The 25,205-nt window shown below is 36.4% G+C and overlaps 4 protein-coding genes and 2 long non-coding RNA genes across 15 annotated transcripts in view; 3 read left to right on the forward strand and 3 right to left on the reverse strand.

Annotated features, from left to right (window-relative positions):
- LOC118448312 (protein Cep78 homolog) overlaps positions 1-6,754 on the reverse strand; it is a 58,793-nt gene extending 52,039 nt beyond the window's left edge. For 2 of the 4 annotated variants that reach the window (XM_085663171.1, XM_085663170.1), the window contains exons 1-4: positions 6,368-6,754; positions 5,818-6,050; positions 5,572-5,750; positions 4,729-5,512 (exon numbers count right to left, since the gene is read on the reverse strand). In XM_085663171.1, the coding sequence (XP_085519297.1) occupies positions 4,729-5,512; positions 5,572-5,750; positions 5,818-6,050; positions 6,368-6,654 (1,483 nt within the window). In that variant the 5' untranslated portion in view covers positions 6,655-6,754. Of the gene's footprint in view, positions 1-1,599; positions 3,025-4,273; positions 4,563-4,728; positions 5,513-5,571; positions 5,751-5,817; positions 6,051-6,367 lie in introns of those variants that run through there. The other 2 variants (XM_085663169.1, XM_085663172.1) reach the window with 2 other exon arrangements.
- A 1,809-nt stretch (positions 6,755-8,563) lies between these two features.
- Pde8 (phosphodiesterase 8) lies at positions 8,564-19,539 on the forward strand. 5 transcript variants are annotated; one of them, XM_035881391.2, is made up of 20 exons: positions 8,564-9,770; positions 11,048-11,140; positions 13,569-13,660; positions 15,257-15,316; positions 15,431-15,621; positions 15,712-15,771; positions 15,895-15,961; positions 16,063-16,230; positions 16,322-16,536; positions 16,653-16,807; positions 16,888-17,018; positions 17,081-17,185; positions 17,279-17,475; positions 17,578-17,856; positions 17,941-18,067; positions 18,159-18,302; positions 18,388-18,549; positions 18,757-18,886; positions 18,972-19,039; positions 19,113-19,539. In XM_035881391.2, the coding sequence occupies exons 1-20, from the start codon at positions 9,668-9,670 to the stop codon at positions 19,200-19,202; spliced, it is 2,637 nt and encodes an 878-aa protein (XP_035737284.2). In that variant the 5' UTR covers positions 8,564-9,667; the 3' UTR covers positions 19,203-19,539. The 5 variants fall into 5 exon arrangements, with proteins under 5 accessions (XP_035737284.2, XP_085519290.1, XP_085519291.1 ...); XM_085663165.1 differs by lacking the exon at positions 8,564-9,770 and adding an exon at positions 9,839-9,863; XM_085663164.1 differs by lacking the exon at positions 11,048-11,140 and having other exon boundaries at positions 8,566-9,770.
- LOC146872328 (uncharacterized) lies at positions 13,259-19,228 on the reverse strand. Its single transcript, XR_014983414.1, has 4 exons — positions 19,094-19,228; positions 16,136-16,324; positions 14,667-15,794; positions 13,259-13,902 (listed from the first exon to the last, which is right to left on the reverse strand). It is a non-coding gene; the product is annotated as an uncharacterized LOC146872328 (long non-coding RNA).
- A 153-nt stretch (positions 19,540-19,692) lies between the features above and the next one.
- LOC118448320 (odorant receptor 82a-like) lies at positions 19,693-21,608 on the forward strand. 2 transcript variants are annotated; one of them, XM_035881433.2, is made up of 5 exons: positions 19,693-20,639; positions 20,713-20,827; positions 21,059-21,169; positions 21,243-21,398; positions 21,470-21,608. In XM_035881433.2, the coding sequence occupies exons 1-5, from the start codon at positions 19,852-19,854 to the stop codon at positions 21,521-21,523; spliced, it is 1,224 nt and encodes a 407-aa protein (XP_035737326.1). In that variant the 5' UTR covers positions 19,693-19,851; the 3' UTR covers positions 21,524-21,608. The 2 variants fall into 2 exon arrangements, with proteins under 2 accessions (XP_035737326.1, XP_035737327.1); XM_035881434.2 differs by having other exon boundaries at positions 20,728-20,827.
- On the reverse strand, positions 20,458-21,466 carry LOC146872329 (uncharacterized). Its single transcript, XR_014983418.1, has 4 exons — positions 21,270-21,466; positions 21,008-21,157; positions 20,672-20,821; positions 20,458-20,589 (listed from the first exon to the last, which is right to left on the reverse strand). It is a non-coding gene; the product is annotated as an uncharacterized LOC146872329 (long non-coding RNA).
- Positions 21,609-22,130: 522 nt separating the features above from the next.
- LOC118448316 (odorant receptor 10-like) lies at positions 22,131-25,008 on the forward strand. 2 transcript variants are annotated; one of them, XM_035881427.2, is made up of 6 exons: positions 22,131-22,918; positions 23,024-23,123; positions 23,202-23,312; positions 23,409-23,564; positions 23,635-23,747; positions 23,884-25,008. In XM_035881427.2, exons 1-5 carry the CDS (start codon positions 22,131-22,133, stop codon positions 23,683-23,685), a joined length of 1,206 nt encoding a protein of 401 aa, XP_035737320.1. In that variant the 3' UTR covers positions 23,686-23,747; positions 23,884-25,008. The 2 variants fall into 2 exon arrangements, with proteins under 2 accessions (XP_035737320.1, XP_035737318.2); XM_035881425.2 differs by having other exon boundaries at positions 23,024-23,312.
- The last annotated feature ends 197 nt before the right edge of the window (positions 25,009-25,205 follow it).

A 25,205-nucleotide genomic window follows, 5' to 3' on the forward strand; every position in this document is an offset into this window, starting at 1 on the left:
CTCGTTTTCCAAAGAGTCTACACCGTCATCGAGGTAAGCTTCTTAAAGGCTTTCACTCCAAGCGGCGTCGACGTCGCTGCTGCCGCCCAGTCCACACTACTTCCCCTTGAAAATTGTTACTTCCATCCTAGCTGGTTCAGCTTCCTTTTAATCGTTACGACCATATCCTTCCTCAAAGAATTCTCATCGTTGGATGATAAAAGCATCAGCCACGAATTTTCCCGTAAAAGAGAAAAAACATTTTCCAGTAAGTTTTTCACGTACAATGAAATAATAATGAAAAAAAAAAAATAAAAAAAAAAAAAAAGAAAGAACATACAAAATTAACATAGAAATAAATAAGACGCGAGATACGATGGCGCCAAATTCATTGCAACTAAATGAGAGGAGAAAATGATTGGTGCCGTTAATACTCTCGTAAAAAGGAAAGACTCGACTCTTGCGTTATTTACCACGACAAAGAAATGTTTGACGAAAAATTCTCTTTGTGTGGTGATTACCATGAACCGGGATGAAAAGAGGCGAATAAAACATCAATGGAGTCATTCTCGTTGTCGTAGTCGTCGTCCAAGCCGGTCGAGCTTTTTTAAAAATCGGCAAATACGTAGGGAAAGTCATAAATATATATATATATATATATATATATATATGAATAGAAAGCTCGGATATTTATAATACACCTACGTACTTAGTTGGTACGTGGTTAATATATAGATATGTATGCCCTCGTTTGAACGAAGAGACGAAGTTACATACCAAACGGCAGATTCCTGTCGATTGACGTGGATTTTCGATTACCGCGATAGAAGATAAGAGCGCGAAGCGAATGGAGTTTGGCCGGATTCGGGTGAATTCGCGGCAGAGGCTATTTGCGGTCGGCGGCGAACGACTCGCTCCTCGTTTCACGGTTAAATTGCTGTTCCGCGACTGGCAGCTCGTCAGCGATTCGACCTCCGACGGAGTCTCGTTTCGTTATTATATTTTAACGAACCAAATACGATATCGTCGCTCGTTCACTCGATCGAAAACGCCCCGTGTTCCTCACTTCTTTTTTCCTCTTTTCCAGAGAAATAGAGAGAGAGAGAGAAAGAGAGAGAGAGAGAGAAATCAATCTGGGAGGACCATGTTTTTTCGTCAACTTGTTAGCCACGATTCGTTCGCTTATTTTTTTTCTTTCTCTCACTCTTTCTCTCTCTCCCCTTTTTTTCTCTCTCAAAAATGCGAGACTGGAATTGGACATCTGTTTTTTACTAAAAATTCAATGAAAGAGAAGAAAAGATAGTGACATTCCCGATTGAATCATCTTACTTCTCGATCGAAGCTTATCGCGTTCCCTTTGAAAGCTGAAGCCAATCTCTCGCAAACGCTACGCGCTTTCTTCCGCCTTTCTCTCTCTCTCTCTCTCTCTCTCTCTCTCTCTCTTTCTCTCTCGCGTACTGCGTCGGTAAAAGTATTCATAAAAATTCTTGCGCGCCATCCACACGAAGCCCTTCGTTCTTTCTTTACTCACTTTTCCCGCGGTTGAAAAACGCGGCCCGTTTTCTCCGGCTTTTTTTATTTTCCAACGTATCGTTGACGGCCATAAGTCAACTCCAGAAGCATCGAGCGAGAAAGAGAGAAGGGTAGAGAGGGCTGGGAGAATTTAATAACCATTGGGGGAGGAAGAGCTCTCGGGTGTAAGACATGGATGTAATCTTGGTGGGTAACTCATACGTTAAGAAGCCAAGGACACATTCCGGCGCCGCTAACAAACGCCAGGATCTTCCGTTACCCCCTCCACATCCTTCCTCGTTCGCTCCAAAGTAGTTCGTAGGTGCCGAGGAGGAAGAAGAGAAGGAGGAGGCCGCGACATAATTCTAATTTTATTGCCGAGCCAAGATGCAGCCTCTTCCCTCTCTCCTTCTATCGTACTAGTGCGAGCGCGTGCCTCAGTCCCTCGTAGAAGGGCTGGCTTTCAACCGAATTTATGAGCAATTTTTCTTATTAATTTTCATAACTTCGACATGTGAGCCCCATAGCACAAATGCGACGAAGCATCCCTTACGTAGATACGCTTTAATATCTATCGAGTTTCGAAAAGAATAGTCGTTGAAAAATTTCTCGCCTTTCTTCCTTAGAATGACATTGCAGTTGTTCCTTTGATGCAGTAATATCGTAGGACGAAAACACATAGGTACTTTTCGAATTGCACATGTTGCATCTACGTCTTCCTTAGCTCGCGTCCAGTATTGCGCCGCTGTCGGCAAAGTCTGCGTCCTCTCATCCATCACGAACGCTAAGGTCAGGTCACAACCATCGTCTACGGGCCAAATGCCAAGAGAAGCTCTTCTCCCGATATCAGGGCATAACGTTACGATTTCTTCGTGAATCGTGTCCCGTCGACACGGAAAACTCCCTTTGCTCGGCCACGAACATGCCCGAGAGAACGACTAGACACACGTTAAAGGATGTTTCGAGTATACTCTTTGTTTCTCTCTATCTTGGACTCTTCAATACTTTCTACAATTTTTCAACAAATATCAATACTTGTGACAGAATACAAATAGTACTAGTAGAATAGGTATAATAATGATTTTTTTTATTACTTGAACGACAGGAGATTTATAGTCGTATAAAATCATTGAAGGAACTCGATCGAAGAAATCGTAGCAGAGAAGTTTTTTATCTGCGAATCGTCTCGCAAATTTCTTTATAAATCTATCGAAAGACTAAGAAACTCGCTTTTAAACGTTAGAAAAGCTGCGAAGGGTGATTATTATTAATTGCTTTCTTTTTTACTATCGAATGGTTAAAGCTTCAGTTTTTTTTTACGTTTATCGACCAAGTTCAGATTTTGCCTCTTTCTCCTTCCCTCTCTGTCTATCGATGCTTTCTTTCTCTCTCTCTCTCTCTCTCTCTCTCTCTCTCTCTCTCTTATTCTCGCTTTTTCGCTCTATCTAACGGACTCTCGGCATCGGACGATCTCTCTCGTTTTCTCTCCGTGGCTGGACATTCGGCCGGAAACTTCATTTACATCGGCAGCATCTATAAAACGGATTAATTGCAGTTTGCCGTGCAACGAATGCTGGCAGGTACAGCCGACGGACGTTCGACAGATAGAATTTATCCGCGGTAGGGTCCTCCTCCTTTTTCTCGTTCTCTTTCTCCTTCTCTTCGTTCCCTTCGTTTCTCTCGTCCGATAATCGAACAGTTCGCGTGTGCCCACACCACTTCGTTTTTGATCGATTTGAGATAAAAAAAAAAAATTCTCTCCTGGAGATTTTCTAACTAACAAATTTTTCCATCTGATAAAATTCAAATATCCATCGAACACCATGTCGTGCCACGTCCAAAGTCACGTTATCTAATATCGCTGGCCGTACTGACAGAATTGAAATACTACTGAAACACAGTTTCGATGCTAATAAACTCGACGATGTAGAATAAAAAGAATTTAGTTTCGAGTTCTTTCGATCTTAACTTATCGCTTCGTCCATCTTCTTCGTTCGATCTTTAGAATTCGCGAGAATATCATCACGGCAACGTTCCAAAACTGCGTGTTTTCTTTTTTTCTGATTTTTTTCTTTTCCCTCTATTTCTTTTTTTTTTTTTTTCTTTTTTACTACCAGCATCGTTCCGCTTTTTTATGCCGCTCTTGCGCGCGTTTTAGAAAAAATAAATGTTCCGGAAGATCGTTTGATCGTTCGAACAATTAACCGAGTTTACTTCTAACGAACTAACTTCGAGATGAATTCGACACCGACCGTCACGATTTGTGGTCGTCGAATACTTTAGAAAAGAGTCATTTCGTTTTCCAAGAGCGAAGAAAGAGAAAAGACGGGTATAAATAAGTCGCAGACTCGCAGGAGTCATTTAACGAATTAACAATTTTAATCCGGGATTAGAATTTCCGACATTAGCATAAGCGGCCGTCAGTGAAGCTGAAAACTGGAAAGTACCCGTGAAAGGCGAAGCGTAGCTAAAGGAAGAAGTAATTTCATGCGATTCCGTAGGGAAAAGATGCCTGCCAGCAGTAGAAATATAAGAAGGCAGAGATGAAGAACAAGAGAAGCGAAGGGTAAATTAGCCGATTGCATAAATTAAATGCTTTGATCTAGCGTTGATCCAAGATGACGAAAGATAAATGTTTAATAAATCTCATGAGTTGCTTTTAAAAATTAGTTCGGACACAATCTCGAAGATAGAAATTATTTATAAATCAATTTATGTTCGACATTAAATTCGATGTCTGAATTATTGCAAAAGCACAACTTGACGTATTAAAACGGACCAATAATCATTCGTTGGCTTTTCTAAATAGATACGGATATAATTTGATTTGTTTGAATAATTTCGTTTAAATTATTATTTTAAATTATTATCAGATCGCGAGCATTTCGGAAAATCTAACTACACGCTCCACCTTGCAGCGATGCTTCGAAACGACTAAAGTCGATATTACAGCATTGATAACATTGTATCTTTCTAATCGTAATATTTATAAAGAATACATACGCTTAAACGAATTAAAATTTATCATTTTTCGGAATACCGAGAGCACAAGGAACTCTCCGTGGTCGTATCTAAAAAGTAAACGTTTCAATGCGATAAGCAAATATATTGTTATTAGATGTTTCGTTAGCAATGAAAAGGCAATTTAATGTTTTATCGTAAGAAACGTTCTATCTTATCAACTAACGCTTCATCCTTCAATATGAATTTCTTGCATTTCGATTGCGGATAACTTACCGGCGGTAGAAAACCCTTCTAAAATTCTAAGAACTCCCTGAAGACCGTCGAAAGGTTGATTATCTCCACTGTCCTCTTCGGAACGAGTCCACGATTGAACGATAAGTTTATCTTTAAACCTCTCCAACAACGATTTTATCTTCTCGCAAGTTTGTTCAGCTTCGATTCGTCGATTTTTCTCCTCCTCCAATGATATTCCTTTTTTCTTTATCTCTTTCTCCAAAGCCTCGTTGCTCGAAACTAGATTCGATAGTCGCAATTGCAAATCTTGCAAATTCAATTTGGACTCTTCGAACTTATCCAAATTATCGAAATCAAAGAGATCCTGTTCGACCTCGAATTCATATTCATCGGAATCTTTCATCTCGCGAGAAGATACGGTGAAATTCTCCGTCGTTTTTCTATCGATGAATACTCGACGGGCAGTATTCGTTCGATTTGATCTTTTCTCACGAAACGTTCCATCTCTCTCGTATCGCCGATCCGATTTCTTTCTCGTCGAGATCCATTCCTCTTTTTCACCTTTCTTTTCTTTCAATATCTTCGTGATCGATCGTAAAATTTCACTCGGTATATCATTCTCCCTCAGATCTATCGTCGTTAATACTCCATTCGTTCGAAGAACTTCGAAGATAATCTCAGCTCCGATTTTAGTGATGCCACAATGCCTCAATCCTAATATTTTCAGCCAAAAATCGTTCTTCAAAACGTTCATCAATCGCCGTATTCCATTATCGTTCAACTTGTTATTTTTACTCAGTACAAGTGTACGCAATCCATAATTCTAAAATCATCATTGAATTCTTAAAAATTTTCATTGATAAATAAAAGAAAAGTGGATACCTTTTTTCTGCGTTCTTCGACATTCAAGTCCTTACAAACATTTTCCGAAATATTCGCATTTCTTTTCTTTAAATACAAAGATAACGATCCGACGCTTCTGCTTGTCAAACAGCAGGCAGAAAGATTTAAAGTCTTCAAATTTGGAACGTCTTGTAAAGCGTTCAACAACATGTCGCAACCTACGTCATCAAATTTTCATTTCAATCCATGAACGTATCTTCAAGCCTATTACGAATATCTACTAACCTGTATCACCGATGCTACACTTTGGCAAAGACAGATTTTCTAAAGTAATATTGTTAACGAAACCGTCGCACAATATACGCAAATATTTCGGTGAAAGCGGAATGCCATCGAGTATGAGAGACTTCAACGCCGAAGATTCTCTCGTGCAGATCATGATGGAATTCAGCAAACAACGTAGCAAGAAATTCGTATAGAGTATTGGTTGCTGTTGTTGCTCCTTTGCTCTGTATCGCCTTACACAAAATTTATTGTTTAAAGAAACTATACGTCTGTCGGATCGTCGATCGTAAATATAACGTTATTTTTATCTATCTTGCTTTTTATATATTACATCTATCTTGCATTTGTACATATAAATAAAATAGAATATTTAATGTAAATAAGAGAAAAATAATTGTAATTTAAAGGGGAAAAGAAATATTTATATAACCAGGCAGGCTGTCTTTCAAGTCCATCATTGTGTATAATTTATTCGCACTTTCAAATGCGCATAAATTCAGCATCTTCGTCAATCACTTTTTATAAAGATTCTTATCAAACTGCATCTTACCACAAAGTCTCGAGCTTTTCCTCATTATTAATCTTCTCTCGCACCTTTCTACGTCGTGACCGGCTATAGATCAAAATTTCCACGAGATCTCGATTCCTCGCGATGCTACCTATTATAGGTGACCATTCTTCGAGTCGTACACGATCGGCGCAGAGTCGCAAGTGCTTCTCACGGAGATAAGACTCAACGGTTGGCAGATGCTTTAAGCATCGTTCATGGCAGAGAACCTTATCGACGCGAGAGCTCGTTATATCGTATGATAAAATAAGAGGAGAAAGAATGCTCATTTTTTTTTCTTTTTTGAAAATATCATATAAACGGCATTAAAAACGAACCTTATAAACCTGCTCGAATCGTTCGCCCTCGTTCGTTTCCTCTTGGTCTTGCATGTTAACTTGCCTCGATGATCGACATTGGATGATGTGCAGCCCAACCTACCTATATATATATATATATATATGTATATATATATATATATATCTACATATAGCCCAACCTATCTATACGTGTCTATCTATAGCTAGAAATGTCCTCCAAAATCAGTTCGAAACGGAAGTCACGAAATGAGTTTAAGCTTCCATTGTCAAACGACGAGAACGTAGCTTCTAGAAGGAATATCGATAATATCGATACTAATTATGTGACGTCGATTATGAAAATATAATAAAAAATGCGTGTCGTTTAATGTTACTATCAGGAAAAAAAGCTTTTATCATCTGAGCACGTAAACACTAGAAGGACGACGACAAACAAATAACTAGATATATGTATACTTATAAATATATAGTTAGTCACTAGATATACAAGATCTCGAGAAAGTGACATGGTTGAGAGAACAGAGAGAGAGAGAGAGAGAGAGAGAGAGAAAATCGAAACGAGCACTAAAAAATTTTTTTTTCAGTAATCTTTAGATTAAATGATTCGACGCAATAAAAAGAGTAACGTCGATGTGCGAATCATAGCCGCACGAACGCATACCAGTTTCTAACATACGAATAGATCGGCAAAAGAAAAATAGCAAGAAAGAGAAAGAGAAAGAGAGAGAGAGAGAGATTCACGCAAATGGGTGATAAGATCTGAGTAAAGATAACTTACGTCACGGAAATTCTAAAACGTACCCTAGACAAATAGTCGCTTTATATGATCGCCGGCTTCTTCAGACGTTTATTTGTCATAGGTAAATTGTATGCCGTTTCTTATTCTTTCTCTCTTTAACAAAACAAAGTTGCTTTCTTGAGACAATCCTTCGCCTATATATCGTTTGGCTAGCAAGGATAGTATCGTCTTTGAATCTAGTACGTATGGAAATCGAGAAGAAGGATCGAACATTTGAAATTCGAAAAACGTATCAAAGATCATCCGGCTGACCTTTCGAATGATAATCATCTATTCAAGGAAATATTTTCAATTTCTTATGGACATAACACTTAAGTCCGCACTTAAGATAATTTTCCATTAATCGAAAAAGCAGCTCCATTGAGAACTTTGCAAAATACACAATTAGATTAATTTCTAGCTTATATACATATATATATATATATATATATATATATATATATATATATATATGTATATATATATAGAGTACGTATAGTAATGCTAACTGTAGAGAAATGATCCATTTTATTAGCTTTTTTTTCTTTTACTTTTACATAGTTAATATTTATTTACTTATTGATATAAAAGTATATACTAGATTGATAGAGTAATTCATGATAAACAAACTTGATTCTATCATTCTATCCGATGTAAGACAATGTTCCTATGTTTGAAAATACTATGTAGCACGATATAAAAAAGACAACGAAATAAAGAAGAAACATGCTGCCGTTACTCAATTTCTTACACAATCGAATCTAGATTTCCCAATGACGAAACATTTTATACCTTAATGACGTTTACAAAGAAATATCGAAAGATGTCTGATTGTGAGCTTATCGATTTTACGAAATTGCATCGTAGTGCAAAATAGGCGTAATTTGGAGTCTCTCTCTCTCTCTCTCTCTCTCTCTCGTTTTCTCGAACAAAGACGTCCTCGAGAAATCGCAAAGTTTAGTCAGTGAGTTCGAGGCCACCATGCCGTCTACAAGTGGGTTCGCCTTTATTAAAACTTGGCGCACACCTCGACACTATGCGATGCGTAACAATGCGCTACTCGCGATACTATAAGCGTCTCATCGATGGCTATTGGCGCCATCATCCTTGCAGTCTTCATCGTTGTCGTCTTCATCGTTGTCGTCAGTATGCCACCGTCACGACGCTGCTCAGACGTTTTTAGACTCCAAACAGATAGTCGATCCTCCGTCGATGCTCTAAAGTCGTTTCTTCCTTGAAAGCGAAGAAAACCGAGGAGAATAAAAAAAAAAAAAAAAAACAAAAACGAAAAAAAAAATTGCGTTGTATTTCGTTCGATCGCGTCATAATTTACGCCACGATATGTTGTCTTCTTTTCAACGTAACTTTGCTGTTATTTATCGTCATCGTAGGCGTGCAAGATTAATCCCACGATGACGCCTTTTCTTCGTACCGGCTGATGAGTGTTCGATGTTTACACATTATCGCAAAGAAAGAAAAGGAAAAGGGAGAAAATACTACAATGAAGATGTGCAAAGACAGATAAGTGATCGAGTACTCGTCGATGTGCGTACACGTGTGCGAGTTTGTGAATTGAACATTGTTCTACGTCGAAGGAAAATAGTTAATATCTACATATAAATCTATGATTGGGGAATACAAATAGTGTTTGTCTGTATCTATTTAAGGAACTCCTTGATTTCCTTCCAATGCGAATCTTTAAACTGTCTTACTTACTTCCTTCTCTCCATTTATTTTCTGTATAAATGAGAATCGCTTTTCTACAGATTTTTTTCTTTTCACATATTTGCAAACAGATCTTTGTTCAAACGCTGATAAGACTGCATACGTTTCGTCTCGATAAGACACGTTCGAGTTTATATTCACTATGCTTTCGTATTGAAGTTCTATCTTCGTCGGAGAACGATAAGGCTAATAGTCGTGAACATTTTAAAAAGTTATTATTTACATCGATTACGGGAACTTGAAATTAAAAAAGAACATTAAACATTAGCAAGTACAAAGTCATCCACCCATCCATCTATCCATCGCGCGACTCTCTTTGATCTTTCCCCGTCATTCCTTTGTCAATCCTTAACACATACGCATTTCTATTTTGCTTGGAATCGAGATAAAAATCTTTCGAGATTCATCGAACGAAAGAAAATCGACGGAAAAATAACGATACAGATAAATAGTCAAACTGGCGGAGAACTTGCCGTGAAAATGGGATGCAAGTCCAGTGCACTCAAGTGCATGGGCCACAAAAGGAATTCGGAATCGCATAATGGGGCCAAGTTGGACGCGAAAGACTCCGCGATCGGTACAGGTTGGTGTATCGATTTTCATCGAACGAATCGTAAAACGGGGTAGAGAGAGAGAGAGAGAGAGAGAGAGAGAGAGAAAAGAAAAATGAAAAACGGTATAACCTTCACCAACATGTTATTGAATTTTCTTCATGCTATTTGATCACACTAATAATTCAAGCTAATTTATTCTTTTGTTTTTTATTCTTTACCGTCAAACATTCGTCGTACCTGAAAAGTATTTTGTGAATGAACGAACCTCCCGTAGTATTTATTAACAAAACTACTTTCAAATAACCTTGATACCCTTTCAGTTTTATCCCTCCCGTTTCACCTGCTTCGTAGAAAATTAGGCCATGTTATTATCGAGAAAGTTATTATAAAGAGTTCCTACCGGTCTCTTTTTTATTTCATATTTCGTGCTTCGTCGTGCCAATTATTTCGAAATCCAGTAATATAGATTACGAGTATCGAGTATCAATTTGAAACATAGATCGAAGCGTTAGGATAAATCCATGAAAGATTCGAAAAAAACAATTCGTACAAAAGTGAATTGCAAGCGATACCATGAGACGTATACATGCGAAGTGCTTTTTATTTTTTTATTTTATTTTATTTTTTTTTTTCTTTTTTTTTTCTTTTTTTTTTCTTTTTTTTTTTTTTTTTTTTTAACGAAAGGGAAGGGGAACTTTAGGTAACAGTAATTCTCCTTGACCTAGTCTACCAGAAACCATAGAATATGTTGGTCGAATTCCACGTTCATATCAATCAGTAACGCGCATTGTCTTTCACTTTCTATTCACTTCGACGTTTTGTCTTGAGCTTTTTATCAAAACATACGACAAAGTTTCTTCCGTTTTTTATCAATCGTGCAAATCGCAAAATCGGTTATTTCTGGCTAATCGGCAAGATTGACACTCGAGATCCAGCTCTCGGCGATAAATTTCATTTGGACGTCACAACGATCAATCATAAATTTTTCAAATGCCGAATACACGGCGGGTGCATTAAACTCAAAGCCGCTTAAACGCACGTGCGTGAGCGTTGAACTTTCTCCGCTCGATATATCGCATCGTAATGCCGCTCTACGTGTTTTGATCTTAATATAGAATCAGAATGAAAAGTGCCGAGCTCGTGCTCGCCTTTGAACTTACTCGTGGCACATTTTCTAACGATCTCACTTTCGAACGGGATCCTTGGAAATAAAAATCTCGTTTCTTCATCCATGAGATTCGTCAACGACGCCGAAATTTAACGAAAGAGAAAGAGAGATAACCCACGACAACGACGTTCCTTGCAGATACGCCAGAATTCGTGAGAAAACAGGACAGCGGCCATTTCACGTTGGATTTGAAGGACTTTTTCTACGAAGAAGACTCAAGCGTGGAAATACGTTAGTCTTTTCTTTTTATTTCATTTTTAATCGAACAAAAATACGACGATTACCTTCTAATCGGTTTTAAATGTCGGCAAACTAAAATACGACATTGGAATTTCGCGCGATTATAAATAGTAGGATAAAAAAGTAAATATCAATGAAACTATAGACTATCATGAAGTTAGGGATCATCGTGCAAATGAGAGAATACATGTCCCTATTATCGTCGAATCGCGTGTTAACACTCGACACGTGCCTTACCTTAGGTAAAAAATATTAATATCATTTACTAGAATAAAAGTCCGTGCGTGGTGTTTGAATGATTAGTAAAGAGAGAGAGAGGATAAAAGCGATACACAGTTGGAGAGGGTCGAACGAGTGGTCGCGCGTCACTCAAATTCAAGTGCACGAAGGTACTACGCTGTATAGTGTATGCTTCTATAGGATCGTATCGAGGTTTCTCCGACGACACTATCGCACATTACTTTTCGGGCCAGTCACTCTCGCCTGTAGAATTTGAACTCAAAGCGATTCGGTTCTCTCCGGCAGTCTCAGTCGTTGTCTTTGTGCCGCTTACAGAGTATCGTTCACCATGCGTTCCGCTTGCCGTACTATCCTATCCTATCGTCTAACAGTAGTAATCAGGGTAATAAGTATTTTATCAAATTAAACCTTCAATCTTTCTTACACTCGATAGATATCGTTCTCGCGAGGTGCCACCGAACGAACTAACGAAAATTCGACAGAGTTTCAACAATACTCGACGAGATATAAAACTTCGGGGAACAAAAGACGATCGAAGGTATAATCGAATGTATCGCTCGGAGATAATCAGTATCGTTAAAGAATTCCTCATCGGCATATCGGAGGACAAAGCCGTATCCGGATTGACGACAAAAACGAATCCGCTCGTGAATATGATATCCTTGAAATATTTGTCGAGATAACGACAAGTACCACCGAACGATCTCGTTCTAAAGAACTGAAACTTTTCTGTTTCTTAAGTCAAATAAATTATCAAATTTGTCGTTTAATTCGGCGATGGACTTTGTCTCGCTTACTTTCGTCAGAGTTCGCTAAGAAAATCTAATCAAAGTGAGTGTTCGAAGTGAAAGATCGATAGGACATGCTATCGATTTATTTCGAATTGAAAAGCCCCCGGGAATATCGATCTACGATTAGGCTATCTACGATTAGACGACCCTACTTTGCGTGAGATCATTCATATGGACGCGCCTTTGGACTCGTTTTATTTCTCGGACGAGGATGATAACTTGGACGATAAATTACTCACCGATGACGATGGTACGTAAATGCTACGTAATAGCCAAACTCGTATCACCTACGAGTGATGTATATTTTTTATTGTCAATCGGTATAATAAATCTATAGAATCACACAAAATGCCCAATGGAGACAGTTCTAAACTTTCTTCATATCGGCGATAAATAGAAAGAGAACGAACGTTGAACGGTGATAACTTAGTTATTGACATCATGACGGAATAATTCTATGATCTTAATATAAGTTCGCGTCTATCGGCACTCAAGATTTATCAAACGTTTAAATGATATATTCGTGGGTTACGATAGAATAGAACGATTATAGTTTTCGTTTTATTGATACAACTAATAAGTAATATTGATACTATAAGCACATAATGAAAAGTCTAAAATAGTATGGATTAATAATGACGTATTGCAAGACGTTAATGAAGTCTTAATAAAATTTCTTCTCGTTGACGAATGCTCCATCAACAATATACAATGTCGTAAAGATGTTCGCGAGATCGAAAAGTTTTGTAGAATGGTTTTATTGACCTCGTAGATCACGTATTAGTTACGACCAATTAAGTCGTTCCACTTTCGCTCAATTATCTTTAAACGCGGATCTATTCGTATACGAATAAACTTTACCGAAAGAAACTCGTTCGAGAAAGAAGCTGTGTATCTCGTTTAACCTCGTTGTTCTTCTTTTTTTATGGCCTATTGATATTTCAGTGCGATACTGATGATTGTAAGTAAGCGTAAGATTGCTTTCTCCCTCCCTCCCTCCCTCTCTCTCTCTCTCTCTCTCTCGTTTTATCTTCTTTCATAAGATTTACATAGGATTATCCTATCGATCGATTGACTTCTCATGAAGAAGAGTCAACAACTGTCATAGACATCGATTAATGGTTTTTAATTAAACCCGAGGACTAATGCCAGCACATGTTTTCAAAGAGTTTAAAAAGGTCGATCTTCGTTTGAAGAAGACGATAAGTGAATTAAATAGAAAAAATTATGCTTTTCAATCGACCAAATCTAATTTGTTTGACGCAACTTTGTTTAAATGTATTATTCATTAATGTACTTCTCCTTTTTTTCTTTTTTTTTTTTTTTTCATTCGGAATGATCTTGGATTATCTTGGATTATCATTAATTCCATAATTGATTTGTTTCAGAACGCGCGGACATGTATGATATCGTGGCGGAAAAGGAAATGCTCGAGGAAATACGTCGTTCTTTGGAAGAGGATGCGGATTATCCAGCGATAGTGAGTTGATCTTTTTCAATTGTACTACGTTATCGGCGCTACGTAAATGACGTATACGAATGACGTTTCGATTCTTCTCGTGCATTTACACATACGCACGCACCTTTAATCGGAGATAAGAATGTGAAGCATTTTACATGACGTTTTTTTTTTTAACGTAGGTAGGAAATAGGCAATTCACTGCGTGTTCATCCTCCGAATCCCTTATCAGTTATTGTACATATTGTCCGTATACCGAGTGTCTGTAAAAAAAAGGATCTTTGTTAGTACGAACGAAGATGATCATACCTTGGAATGATTTTCAAGGTATATAAAAAATATCTGGTCGATTGTCCGAAAGAAAAGAGAGAAAAAAGGATAGACCGAACGAAAGAAAGATTAAGCTTACGTATCAACGAACTCGTCTTTTAGTCGTCTAAAAACAAAACATTCGATTCTATATATAAACTTTGTCGGCTGCATTCGCCAAGAACGCATTTAGGATGTTTCGGTTTCGTTAAAAAGCGAGATACATTCGATGCCAATTGATAGAAAATAAAATTCATGAAAAATAAAAAATGATTATTTACAACGATTTCCTTTTCGTAAGATGAGAGATATTATCGGATGTACGTAAAATGCATTATCAGTAATTGTTACGAAGCTACACGAACATTTCATTGGAAGAAATTGCTTATCGAAGATAGCTCGACTTCTGTTTCTAACAATATCGTAAAGACAATCTTGTTATCCGATCAACGTTGATCAGTATCGTTACGGTTGTCCCTTAGAAACACTTTCTGCAGTTTCTAATCCTTATCAGTGTCACGCTGCATCGTTTCCTTTCCTCCGGAAAGATATTTCTTTCTAACATCTTTTAAACGAGTTTTAACGAATTTTATGGATTGTACATAGAGTGTGAACGATCGTTTAAAGGATGAATATCCCAAGACGATCGACTCAACCGATATTATACGTTTCTGGTTCGACCGAGGATTATAACAATAACAGTAATAACAAATCTTACCCGTGGTACTCGAGTCTCTTTGATGCGATATGTGGTGGCATGAGCTCAAAATGGTCGGTGCATAAGACCAAAAATCAAATGCACGATCTCTCAAGTTTGTCGAAGAACAGCTCAATACCGATAACGGTACGTCAATATGAATTAATATAAATAAGAAAAACGATTATAAATTATCTTCGAACGTAGTTGGCACTGTTTCTTGCTCGATTTCACGTCAAAGTTTATTCAGAGTAACCTGTGGATAAAGAAAATAAAGATGAAGGATTTAGAGATTGAATTTAAGGTGGTAAATGGATTTTCGTCGACTCCACGATCTAGAAGACGAACGATAATTTACAGACAGCTGAAATCGCAATATCTTGATAACGATTTTATAGGTGTATGTAATTATTTCTTGACGATGCGGCCTAATTGTATGAAGTACGTTCAAAATCGATTCCTTCAATCAATCGGACAGCCTTGCTTTTTTTCTTACAATAAATCTGACGTTTACTTTTTCTTCTGTTTTTCTTTCTTTTTCGTTTTTCTCTTTCTTTTTCTTTTTCTTTAATTTCCGACTCGTAAGATTGTTCCATTAATTCATTTTGTAGAAAGGACCGCAGGATATCGACTCGCATCTATTGACCTCAAGCGCTCCTGGGCTTATAAAAGTAAGCATTTCCGAAAATCAAGCATCGAACGAATCTTATTCGTATTTAGAGATTATCTATTAGCTTATTTAGTTTCATTTAATCAATATTTCGTCCTTTTTCCTTTTCCTGTAGATATTATTAGTTTTTAGCAAAGATGATCAGCAAATGGAAATTCTTGCAAATATTTCGAGGAGATTGGGCTGGAGCGTATCGGTGGCAAAAGACGCGGAAAAAGCCGTAGAAATCTTTCAAACTCGAGGTCACGAATTAGTGATCATTGATCACAGAGGACAACGAGCCGTCGAGGGCGATGCGATTTGTAGGTACGGGAAAATGCGATAAATCTTGAACGATACTGTACGTTATTCGTTTACTTTTTAATTCGTTTTGATTGATCGCATTCATTATTTCAGAGCAATCAAATCTAGTCCAGTTTATCACAGTTCCGTTATTATTGCACTCGTAAAAAAATCGTAAGTGAGATAACAAATCCTTTCTGTAATAAAAAAAGAAAACAAAAACCTTTTATTATTATTATTATTATTATTATTATTATTATTATTATTATTAAACTAATCAAGTATCATTTACAATAGATACTTTATGAACAGTGAGAAAGACGAGATCGTGACGTTGGATTTGTTGGAGAAAGGATTTTCAAGAGTAAGTTAATTTCGCTCTTTTGAAATAGAGTAAAATACGTGGAAAAATAGTTAATTAATTATTAATTAAATAAACAAAGTATTCGTATCTTTAAACTTTAGGCACTTATGGAGTGCTCACACGAGGGTATATTGATAAACGAATTAGTAGGAATTTATACCAGTTCAGTATTACCGAAAACACAGTTGGCGGCGGCTCACGCACTGTATTTGGCTCTTGACAGATGCCACGATATGGTTCACATAACCAACGAAAGAAATATCGTACAGGTATTCAGTCTTTCTCCAGAAAAAAATTATCTCAGTTAGTTCCTTGATCCATTCCGTTCGATCCATTATGCTTTTTCTTCTTCTCTTCCAGTTTCTAAACAAAGTGAGCGAAAAATTATTAGGATATAAAACGGAGGAGTTAGTAGGAAGAAATCTCGGTGAAATAGTCCATTATGAAAACTTTACTCTAATGGAGCAGCAGTTGAGCAAGGGCAGAGAGTTCGAAGGAAACATGAATTGCAAGAGGAAAAATAATCAAATGATAACGATCAATTGCAGAATAATACCATTTTGTATTACACCAAAGTTAGTAGAATTTAGATCTCCCACCCCCCCCCCGTTTCCCTTGATCTTTTATTAATCTTTTAACCAATTAATAACTAAGACATTTGACATGAGTTAATATTCTAATATTTTCTTAGGAAGGCAACTCATTTTATATACGTTTACGATACGTTATATTTATTGGAAAATTCGGGCCCGTTGAGTCCGATCAACAGTCCTTTGCAACCAATGCAAAGAATGAGTATACTTTCGACCCGAAAATCGTCGGACGTGAAATCTGCCCTTAGCGAAGGTAAACTGGGTTTCACATTTAGTATCGTTTTACATTTACTATCAAAATTATTCATGGGTATTATTCGATATTTGTCTAAGGGCATAGACGATCAAGCTTGCAAAAGCTTCATAGTCTACAATTGGAAGCACCAATTACGAAAGTTATCACTTTGCTTTCTAACGCCATCACGGAAACGACGAATACCGAAACAGCCGCTCAGATTGACAAGGTAGAAATAAATGTCTTTTATTTCGTTTTCGATCGTATTCGCGAGCTTGGCTTTTTTTTCAGGCAATAGAAATATTGAAAACAACGGAATTGTATGTTCCGCATCTTCGAGACGATAAGGTTTACACCGATCCTGTCGCTACAGATCTCGTTGGAGCATTACTTTCGGTAACAGTTCCTTTTTTATTTACCATTTTCTCTCTCTCTCTCTCTCCCTCTCTCTCTATTCAGTATGATTTTAATTGTATTAATCGTTCTCAGGCTTCTCGTAATCCTTGGGACTCGAGAAGATCATCGGCAGATTCCGCTCGATTATCCAACATAAGAGGTATAAGCGTCGCATCTACAAGGGCCCACCCGAAGTCTTTTAGAGGACCCCAAGAGATCATGGAACTGTTGGAAAACAGTCTCGAATGGAACTTTGATATATTTAAGCTTGAGATCTTGACAGAAAAACGGTACGAGATTTATGTAATTCTTTTCCCTGTCAGTTTTAATTTTTTTCTATCATTTATGTAATATGATAGTTGAAAAATTATAGAAAAATTTCATTCTCATAGGCCATTAATCTTTCTCGGTACGAACATTATGAACATGTACGATGTACCGACTAGATTGGGCTGCGACGAAAAGGTCATGCACAATTGGCTGAGCTTAATCGAAGCCAATTACATATCGAGCAACAGTTATCACAATTCGACACATGCCGCAGACGTAATGCAAGCTACGGCAAGATTTATGCAGTCGGAGAGACTGAAGCAAATATTGGATCCGCTTGACGAGGTTGCTGCTTTGATCGCTGCTGCCACCCATGACATAGATCATCCTGGTCGATCCAGGTAAAGACGATCACGTTTGTCTCTTTTACACGCCGTTTCAAATTCCAATATCATGTCAACATTTGTCTATTTCGAATTCGATAGCCAATTCTTAAGTAACTCGAACAGCAAATTGGCAATCCTTTATAATGATCTATCGGTCCTCGAATCGCACCATGCAGCGTTAACCTTCAAGCTATCTCTCTCGGACGACAAAGTGAATATTTTCAAGGTAAGTTACCTTCTACTACGAATTCTCTACGATAATTAATAATGAACGAATAAAGTATCATAAAATAGTCGACACCGTGTCTACATTTCAGAATTTAGATCGAGATACGTACAAGCTATTAAGGACTAACATAATTGACATGATTCTGGCGACAGAAATGACGAAACACTTCGAACATTTGGCGAGATTTATGAACGTCTGTAGCTTAAGAGTCGGGGAAGATCAACCGATGGAGGTAGGATGAATCTTTCGTCAAATTCGTCCTCCTGTATTAATAAAGTATTTCTTTATTTTCTTTTCTTTTTTTTTTTTTGTTCCAGTACAATTCTGAAAATGTGGATGTGACGGTACTTTTACAGCCGGAAAATGTAATGATGGTAAAGAGAATGATGATCAAATGTGCCGACGTGTCAAATCCGACAAGGCCTTTGCGATCTTGCATCGAATGGGCTAGAAGAATCGCTGAGGAATACTTTAGTCAAGTACGTGCTGTCCCTGGAGTTTCTAATTTAGTTTCATTCAACTATCATCGATATGATTTTTTATAGATAAAAGATACAAAAGCACGTCCATACTTTTTACATCAGATTTTACTTTTATTAGAAAGAATATTTTTAGTTAATTAGCTAGTTATAAAATTGCCAATAAACTTTGTATTCAAGGTCTTTCCTCTTTTTTTTTTTCTTCAGACGGACGAGGAAAAAAAATTGAAGATACCAGTGGTAATGCCCATGTTTGATCGAATGACTTGTTCGATACCAAAATCGCAGATCGGTTTCGTCGATTTCATTATAAACGACATGATAGAAGCTTGGGATTGTGCGTTATCTATAATCGTTTCTCTTTTTTCTTTCTTTTTACATCTGACTCGAACGAATTATAATAAAACACTTATTTCTCGTAGCTTTCATTGACATGCCAGAAATGCTTACTTATATGCGACACAATTACGACAAATGGAAAGAATTAAACGTGAGTCGAAGTGTCGAATTATATTCGATCGACGATATTAAATAAGATCTTTACCTTTTTTTTTTTTTCACAGGATCAGGGTGTAACGACGTTGCAGGATATCGAGAAGATTCAAATGCAATCGGACTTGAACATAACTAGGTTACCCGAGGAACGACGATGATGAAACGAACGACGTTTCTCTTTTTGAATTCTCCGTCCTGCTCACTTTCTTACTGGAAAACGAGAAACGAGTTGTTGAAAAACGTTAGACGGCTCCGATGAGCGATTGGCGTACGTCGTAGCGCATATTTATGCCATAAATTAATGCAGTTTATACGTTTCAGCAAGTATATGTTATATAAGAGAAAGAGAAAAGAAGAGAAAAAAAAAAAACAATAAAATAAAAATGAGAAGAAGTTAGGTTTATCAAGATAAATACGATTCATAAGAACGAAATATTGCGTTCGGTTCGCTCCTCGAACGACGACTGAGCCGTACGGTCCGCTAAAAAAAAATCATCTTTTTGCATTATTAATAGCAACGAAAAGTAGCGTCACATCCGACGATTGTTTTATCGTAACAATTTCCAACGAGTTCGCTTTGCTTTCGCGTTTGATATCGCGTGTCTCTAAACGCGACCAATTTTCTTTCCGTATACTTGCAATCGCTTTAGACGTTAAAGTTTACTCGAAATTACGTGTCTTGGATCGATCGTTGAATTACGCAGGGAGTATTTTGGGGTCGAGCCGCAAAACAATAGGTGCAAGTATTGAAATAAGTTTGCGACAACAAGCGCGAGGGAAACTCATTCGATAGATTCTTAAAGAAGAATGAATCGAGAGTTAGCCTTTCGTAATCGTCGATATAAATCCGATGTTGACTACGTGGTGAAAGTGGCGAGAACGCTTTTGACGCCGATTGGTATCTGGCCACTCTATCGAAGTGATAGCTTGTCTGACAAGATTAAAATGTATGCACAAATCAGCCTGGTTTTTACCTTGATGTGTTGCCTTTTGATACCTCATTTGATTTATACGTATTTCGACGCGGAAAAATTAACCAAAATGATGAAGGTTATCGCAGCCCAGGTATTTAGTACTCTAGCGATCGTGAAATTTTGGACGGTGATTATCAACAGAAAAGAGATTGGATATTGTTTGCTGGAAATGGAAAGGCAATATAAAGATGTCGAGTGCGAGGAAGATCGTTCGGTGATGGTAAAGAGTGCCAAGATCGGTAGACTCTTCACCATCGCTTATTTGAGTTTATCCTACGGCGGAGCTCTACCCTATCATATTATTATACCCTTGATAGCCGATCCAATTGTAAAGGATGATAATACGACGATGTTACCTCTACCTTATCTCAGTGATTACATTTTCTTCGTCGTCGAGACTTCCCCCATTCTCGAGATCTTTTTCGTCGGTCAAATCTTTGTCAGTAGTCTCATACTCTCGACAAATTGTGGCGTTTACAGTCTAATCGCAAGCTGTGTCATGCATGCCTGCTGTCTCTTCGAGGTCGTCCGTAGACAGATCGACACGATTTTCGAGTACGAAAATGAAAGTCTACATAAGAGAATATACAACATCATTGATAATCATCTTCAAGCGATCAGGCAAGTCTTTACATTGCTCTTATTTTTCCTACCTCATCTTTCCTCCTTGTTAATCCATGTATCGAATCCATAGGAATCCATGTTACAGGTACGCCGAGAAGATCGAACAGGCATTGAATATCGTATTTCTTTGTGAAATGGTTGGCTGTACCATTATCATATGTTTCCTCGAGTTTGGTGTCCTTGTGGTATGTACAAAAAAAAAAAAAAGAGAGAGAGAGAAAAAAAAGGATTTTTTTACTCGCACATTCACATAGAGGAAGATTATAATTATAGATAAGAAACTAACTCAATGATTATTGATCGTGAGTATTGATAATTATAATCTACCCGTGGAAAACATTACATTCCTTTTCCATCTTCCTTACCTAAGTTCATACGTTTAATTTCAAGTCAAAATAAATTTTTCAACTTGCCAGGATTTGGAAGATAAAGAAACTCTGAGTATGATGACGTATGGCGTACTGATGACCTCGATTTTCGTCAATGTCTTTATAATATCATTTATTGGTGATCGCCTGAAAGAAGAGGTATTCACCTTTAAAAAAATTTTTATAATTCTTTTTAAATGTATCTTTACTTATTTCGCATTATTATCGAAAGAGCGAGCTGGTCGGCGAGTCAACATACTCGATCGAGTGGTATCGTCTTCCCAATGCCATTATAAGTGACTTGGTAATGATAATCATACGTTCTAGTCGGCCATCTCGTTTGACAGCCGGCAAGATATTTGATTTATCTCTTCAAGGTTTTTGTGACGTGAGTAGGTCTCCCTTACGTTGATAGACGAACCTGATTAAATCTCTATAGATGATCGTGCTTTTTCCCAGGTTTGCAAGACTTCAGCTGCTTACCTGAATTTTCTCCGAACGATGGTTGCATAAGATTCGCAATAAATTCTGGAAAATGAAAAACATCGGAAGGATTTAATATCTTTTTTTTTTTCTTCGAGTCTTACAATTAAACGACGCAATTATCGTTCGACACAAATAAAGGTGTCGTTCCGTTAAATTTATATTCGTATAAATGTAATACGTATATCCGAATGAATGGTATAAAGGTTAATAAATGTAGAACAATGGACATTTGAGATATCGGATGAATTTTCTCGAAGGGATCGTCAAAGGGAGAAGAAGAGAAACGAAGTTTATAATAGACATAGAAAATGACAGTATCACGATAAACTTTCCTTTTGAATTTTTTAATAAAAGCACTGAAATAATGCTTCTATTCGTTCTTTCGATTCTTTCTTAGTTCGGAAAATCATTCGAAGGAATTAAAGAAAACGTTAAAGTTTAAGCTTCATGAATTATCGAACAATACGCAAGCGCACGATGTTGTAATTTTTATTCCGCAGGGAGTATTTTAAACGCAGCAATTTTCTCGATAGTTCAGAAGCAATTCAAACGCAACCATCTTGCAACTCTGTTAGGGTTATAAAGAAAGAGAAGTAGCTAAAAGAAAATATCGATAAGGAATCAAAACTTTGTTATGACCGAAGGGAATAAAAATTACAAAGAAGACATAGGGTATACGACCGAGTTGTGTGACTACTTGCTTCGTACACTCGGCATATGGCCATTTTCGAAGAAGAAAAAGGAATGTACGGAAAGTCTGCTAAAGCTTCTCGTCATTTTATTTAGCTATTCTCTATTGGGTTTCTTCGTTGTACCAGCTGTACTTCATCTGATCTTGATCGAAAAAGATTCTGGCTCGAAGCTGAAAAAATTACCGCTCATCTTTTACAACGTCATTTCGATCGCGAAATATAGCGGATTGCTCTTGCAGGAAAATCAAATCGCTAGTTGCCTGAGACACGTCGAGGAGGACTGGAAAAGTGTTAGAATCGAAAGTTATCGTGTGATAATGAAGAAAAAAGCAAAACTCGGAAGACGATTGCTTCTCATTTGCGGTATTCTCATGTATAGCAGCGGTGGTTTCAATCGAGTTTTTCTACCCCTTTCTAGGGGCAAGATAGTAACCCTTCAAAATATTACGATCAGACCTCTTCCCTGTTCAGGATACTATGTCTTCTTCGACGATCAAATCAGTCCTAATTATGAGATCGTCTTTTGCCTGCAGTGCGTCTCCGGATTGGTAACTTATTCAATTACCACAGCGATCTGTGGTTTAGCGGCACTTTTCGTCATGCATGCTTGCGGACAACTCGAAATTCTCGTGAAATTAATCAAAGGTATCGTTAAAAAGACAGATAACGGAGAAGATCAAACGAATAAACTGATTTCTATAACGGTCGAGCATCAAATTAAAGTACGAAGGTAGAAAAACATCGCTTTATTACCACTTGATCGTAATTGTTTTATTGTAGTAGTCATATACGTTTTGATAATTAAATGTTAATTATTGAATTTATCTAATCGTAGTTTTTTGCAAACGGTAGAAGTTACGATGCAACAGATATGTTTGTTCGAGCTCATGGGTTGCACCTTGACCATGTGTTTCTTTGGATATTGTTTAATTACGGTAATCGTGTTAATATTTTTTACTTTTCTTTCCTATCTAACACGAATTATCTCTAACACGATTTTAATAATTCTAAAGGAATGGGGCAACCATAACCCGACTAGTATTTGTACATACTTCGTCGGGCTTTTATCTATAACATCTCATATTTTCATGTTCTGTTTTGTCGGTGAACAGCTTACTTTACAGGTAGATATTTTACTATCTCTCATCTACGTACGTATACTAAAAGATTTTTTTATAAGAGTATATATATATAACTCTTAAAGTAATTGATAATGATAGGCAGAAAAGGTGGCTGTAACATCTTGCATACTTGATTGGTATCGTTTGCCAAATAACAAGGCCAAGAGCGTCATTTTAATAATGGCTATATCTCATTGTCCCATGAGAATTACAGCAGGAAACGTAATAGAACTATCTCTTCAAACTTTTGGTCAGGTATACAAACAGTTTAACAAATTTTTCTTATAATTCCTGATATTGTTAATTAAATGTATCTCGATTATAGGTTATCAAAACAGCAGCAGCATATTGCAATATATTACGAACAGTAACTTAATCATTACTTTTTCAAGTAGTAAAAATTATAAAATGTATCTAAAAAAAAAAAAAACGCGATACGTAAGTGTTTTTCATATTCATACAAATAATCTTTTACATTATAAGTTGTAAATAATTGTATCACGATTCACTTTAAATAAATCTTTTTATATACTGCATGTAAGCTTTTCGATATATAAAAAATGTTTATTTGCAGACATTACAAAAACTAAAGGAATATATCGATTTTAATAGTACTAATAAAAGTGATTCGTAAAAAATGTAGACAGGGATTTTATAAAGTTTTCTGAAGTATATATGCAATGAAAGGGTTGCGCTTCTTTATAGAAAACTCTATCTACAATACTTTTCTCGTTCAATATTTATCGCACTGTTGTAATCGATGTTATGTAAACTTTTACAAATTCCCTATCTCTTTTATACTACGTGTAATTTATCTGTGGTTTTATCTGGGCGGCCTATGATTGATATGTATTCATAAAAATCCTAAACTTTTTATATTTACCATGTACGAATAAAATTCTCTTCGTTAATTGAAAATAAATTATTAATATAAAAATGAAACAGTATCTATGAAATAGTTCATAAATAATTCTGAATGTAGCTATCGAATTTAATCGATGAATTACAATGTCTACGAAATAGTAAGGCATTAATTCGGTGTCTCTACAATAATTAATCAATGACTTACCGACTTACCAACCTTATCGACATTGCTTACTCATCGAAATAACCAGCTAAGCGCAATCATCAACTCAATGAAATTACCAGTTACCGGTATTATCGACTTTTTTGCCTTAGAGTTTACTGATCATTTATCTACAGATATATTATTAATGATTTTTATTATAAAGAATAATAATTTTATTAACATCACGTTCTTCTGAATTACATTTGAAGAATTTCATTTCAATGTTTAGAGAATTAATTTCTGTGACAGGAGAATATGATGTCAAAAGAAGTGGTAGGATTTTTCAGATAAGGTTTTCGGATAATTTGCACGAGCAAGGAATGTACAAAATATTAATCATGTGTTTATTATAGCTAATCAATGTTTATTTTAATCTTTATATATATATATATATATATGTCTGTGTGTGTGTGTGTGTGTGTGATAATTCGAGTTGTTTTTTTGTATCATAATTTTTGTATTACATTATGCCAATATTTTTCATTATACAATTTCAAACAATTCGATGATTCAATGTCTTTCTGATCTACATTTATTTCTTACGACAATATGTATTAATTTGTGTCATTTATATTATTTTTATATGTTTCATTTCGTTCTATACATTTAATTCAATATTATATATGTAAATTTCATGTTTTAATATTTTTGATTAAGGATTAATATCGATACGTCTTGCTTTAAGTATTGTTATATTCTTTTAATTTCATTCAAGCAAAATATATATTTAAAAACTAACTTCAAACTCTTTTTCAATTAAATCGTTTTACGTTTTGGAAAAAATCCCTTCGATTTATTCATATATAATATATAATTTATATAAAAAT

This window comes from Vespa mandarinia, chromosome 20 (genome assembly GCF_050613455.1).
Source record: "Vespa mandarinia isolate Hongniang chromosome 20, ASM5061345v1, whole genome shotgun sequence".
Classification (NCBI taxonomy): domain Eukaryota; kingdom Metazoa; phylum Arthropoda; class Insecta; order Hymenoptera; family Vespidae; genus Vespa; species Vespa mandarinia.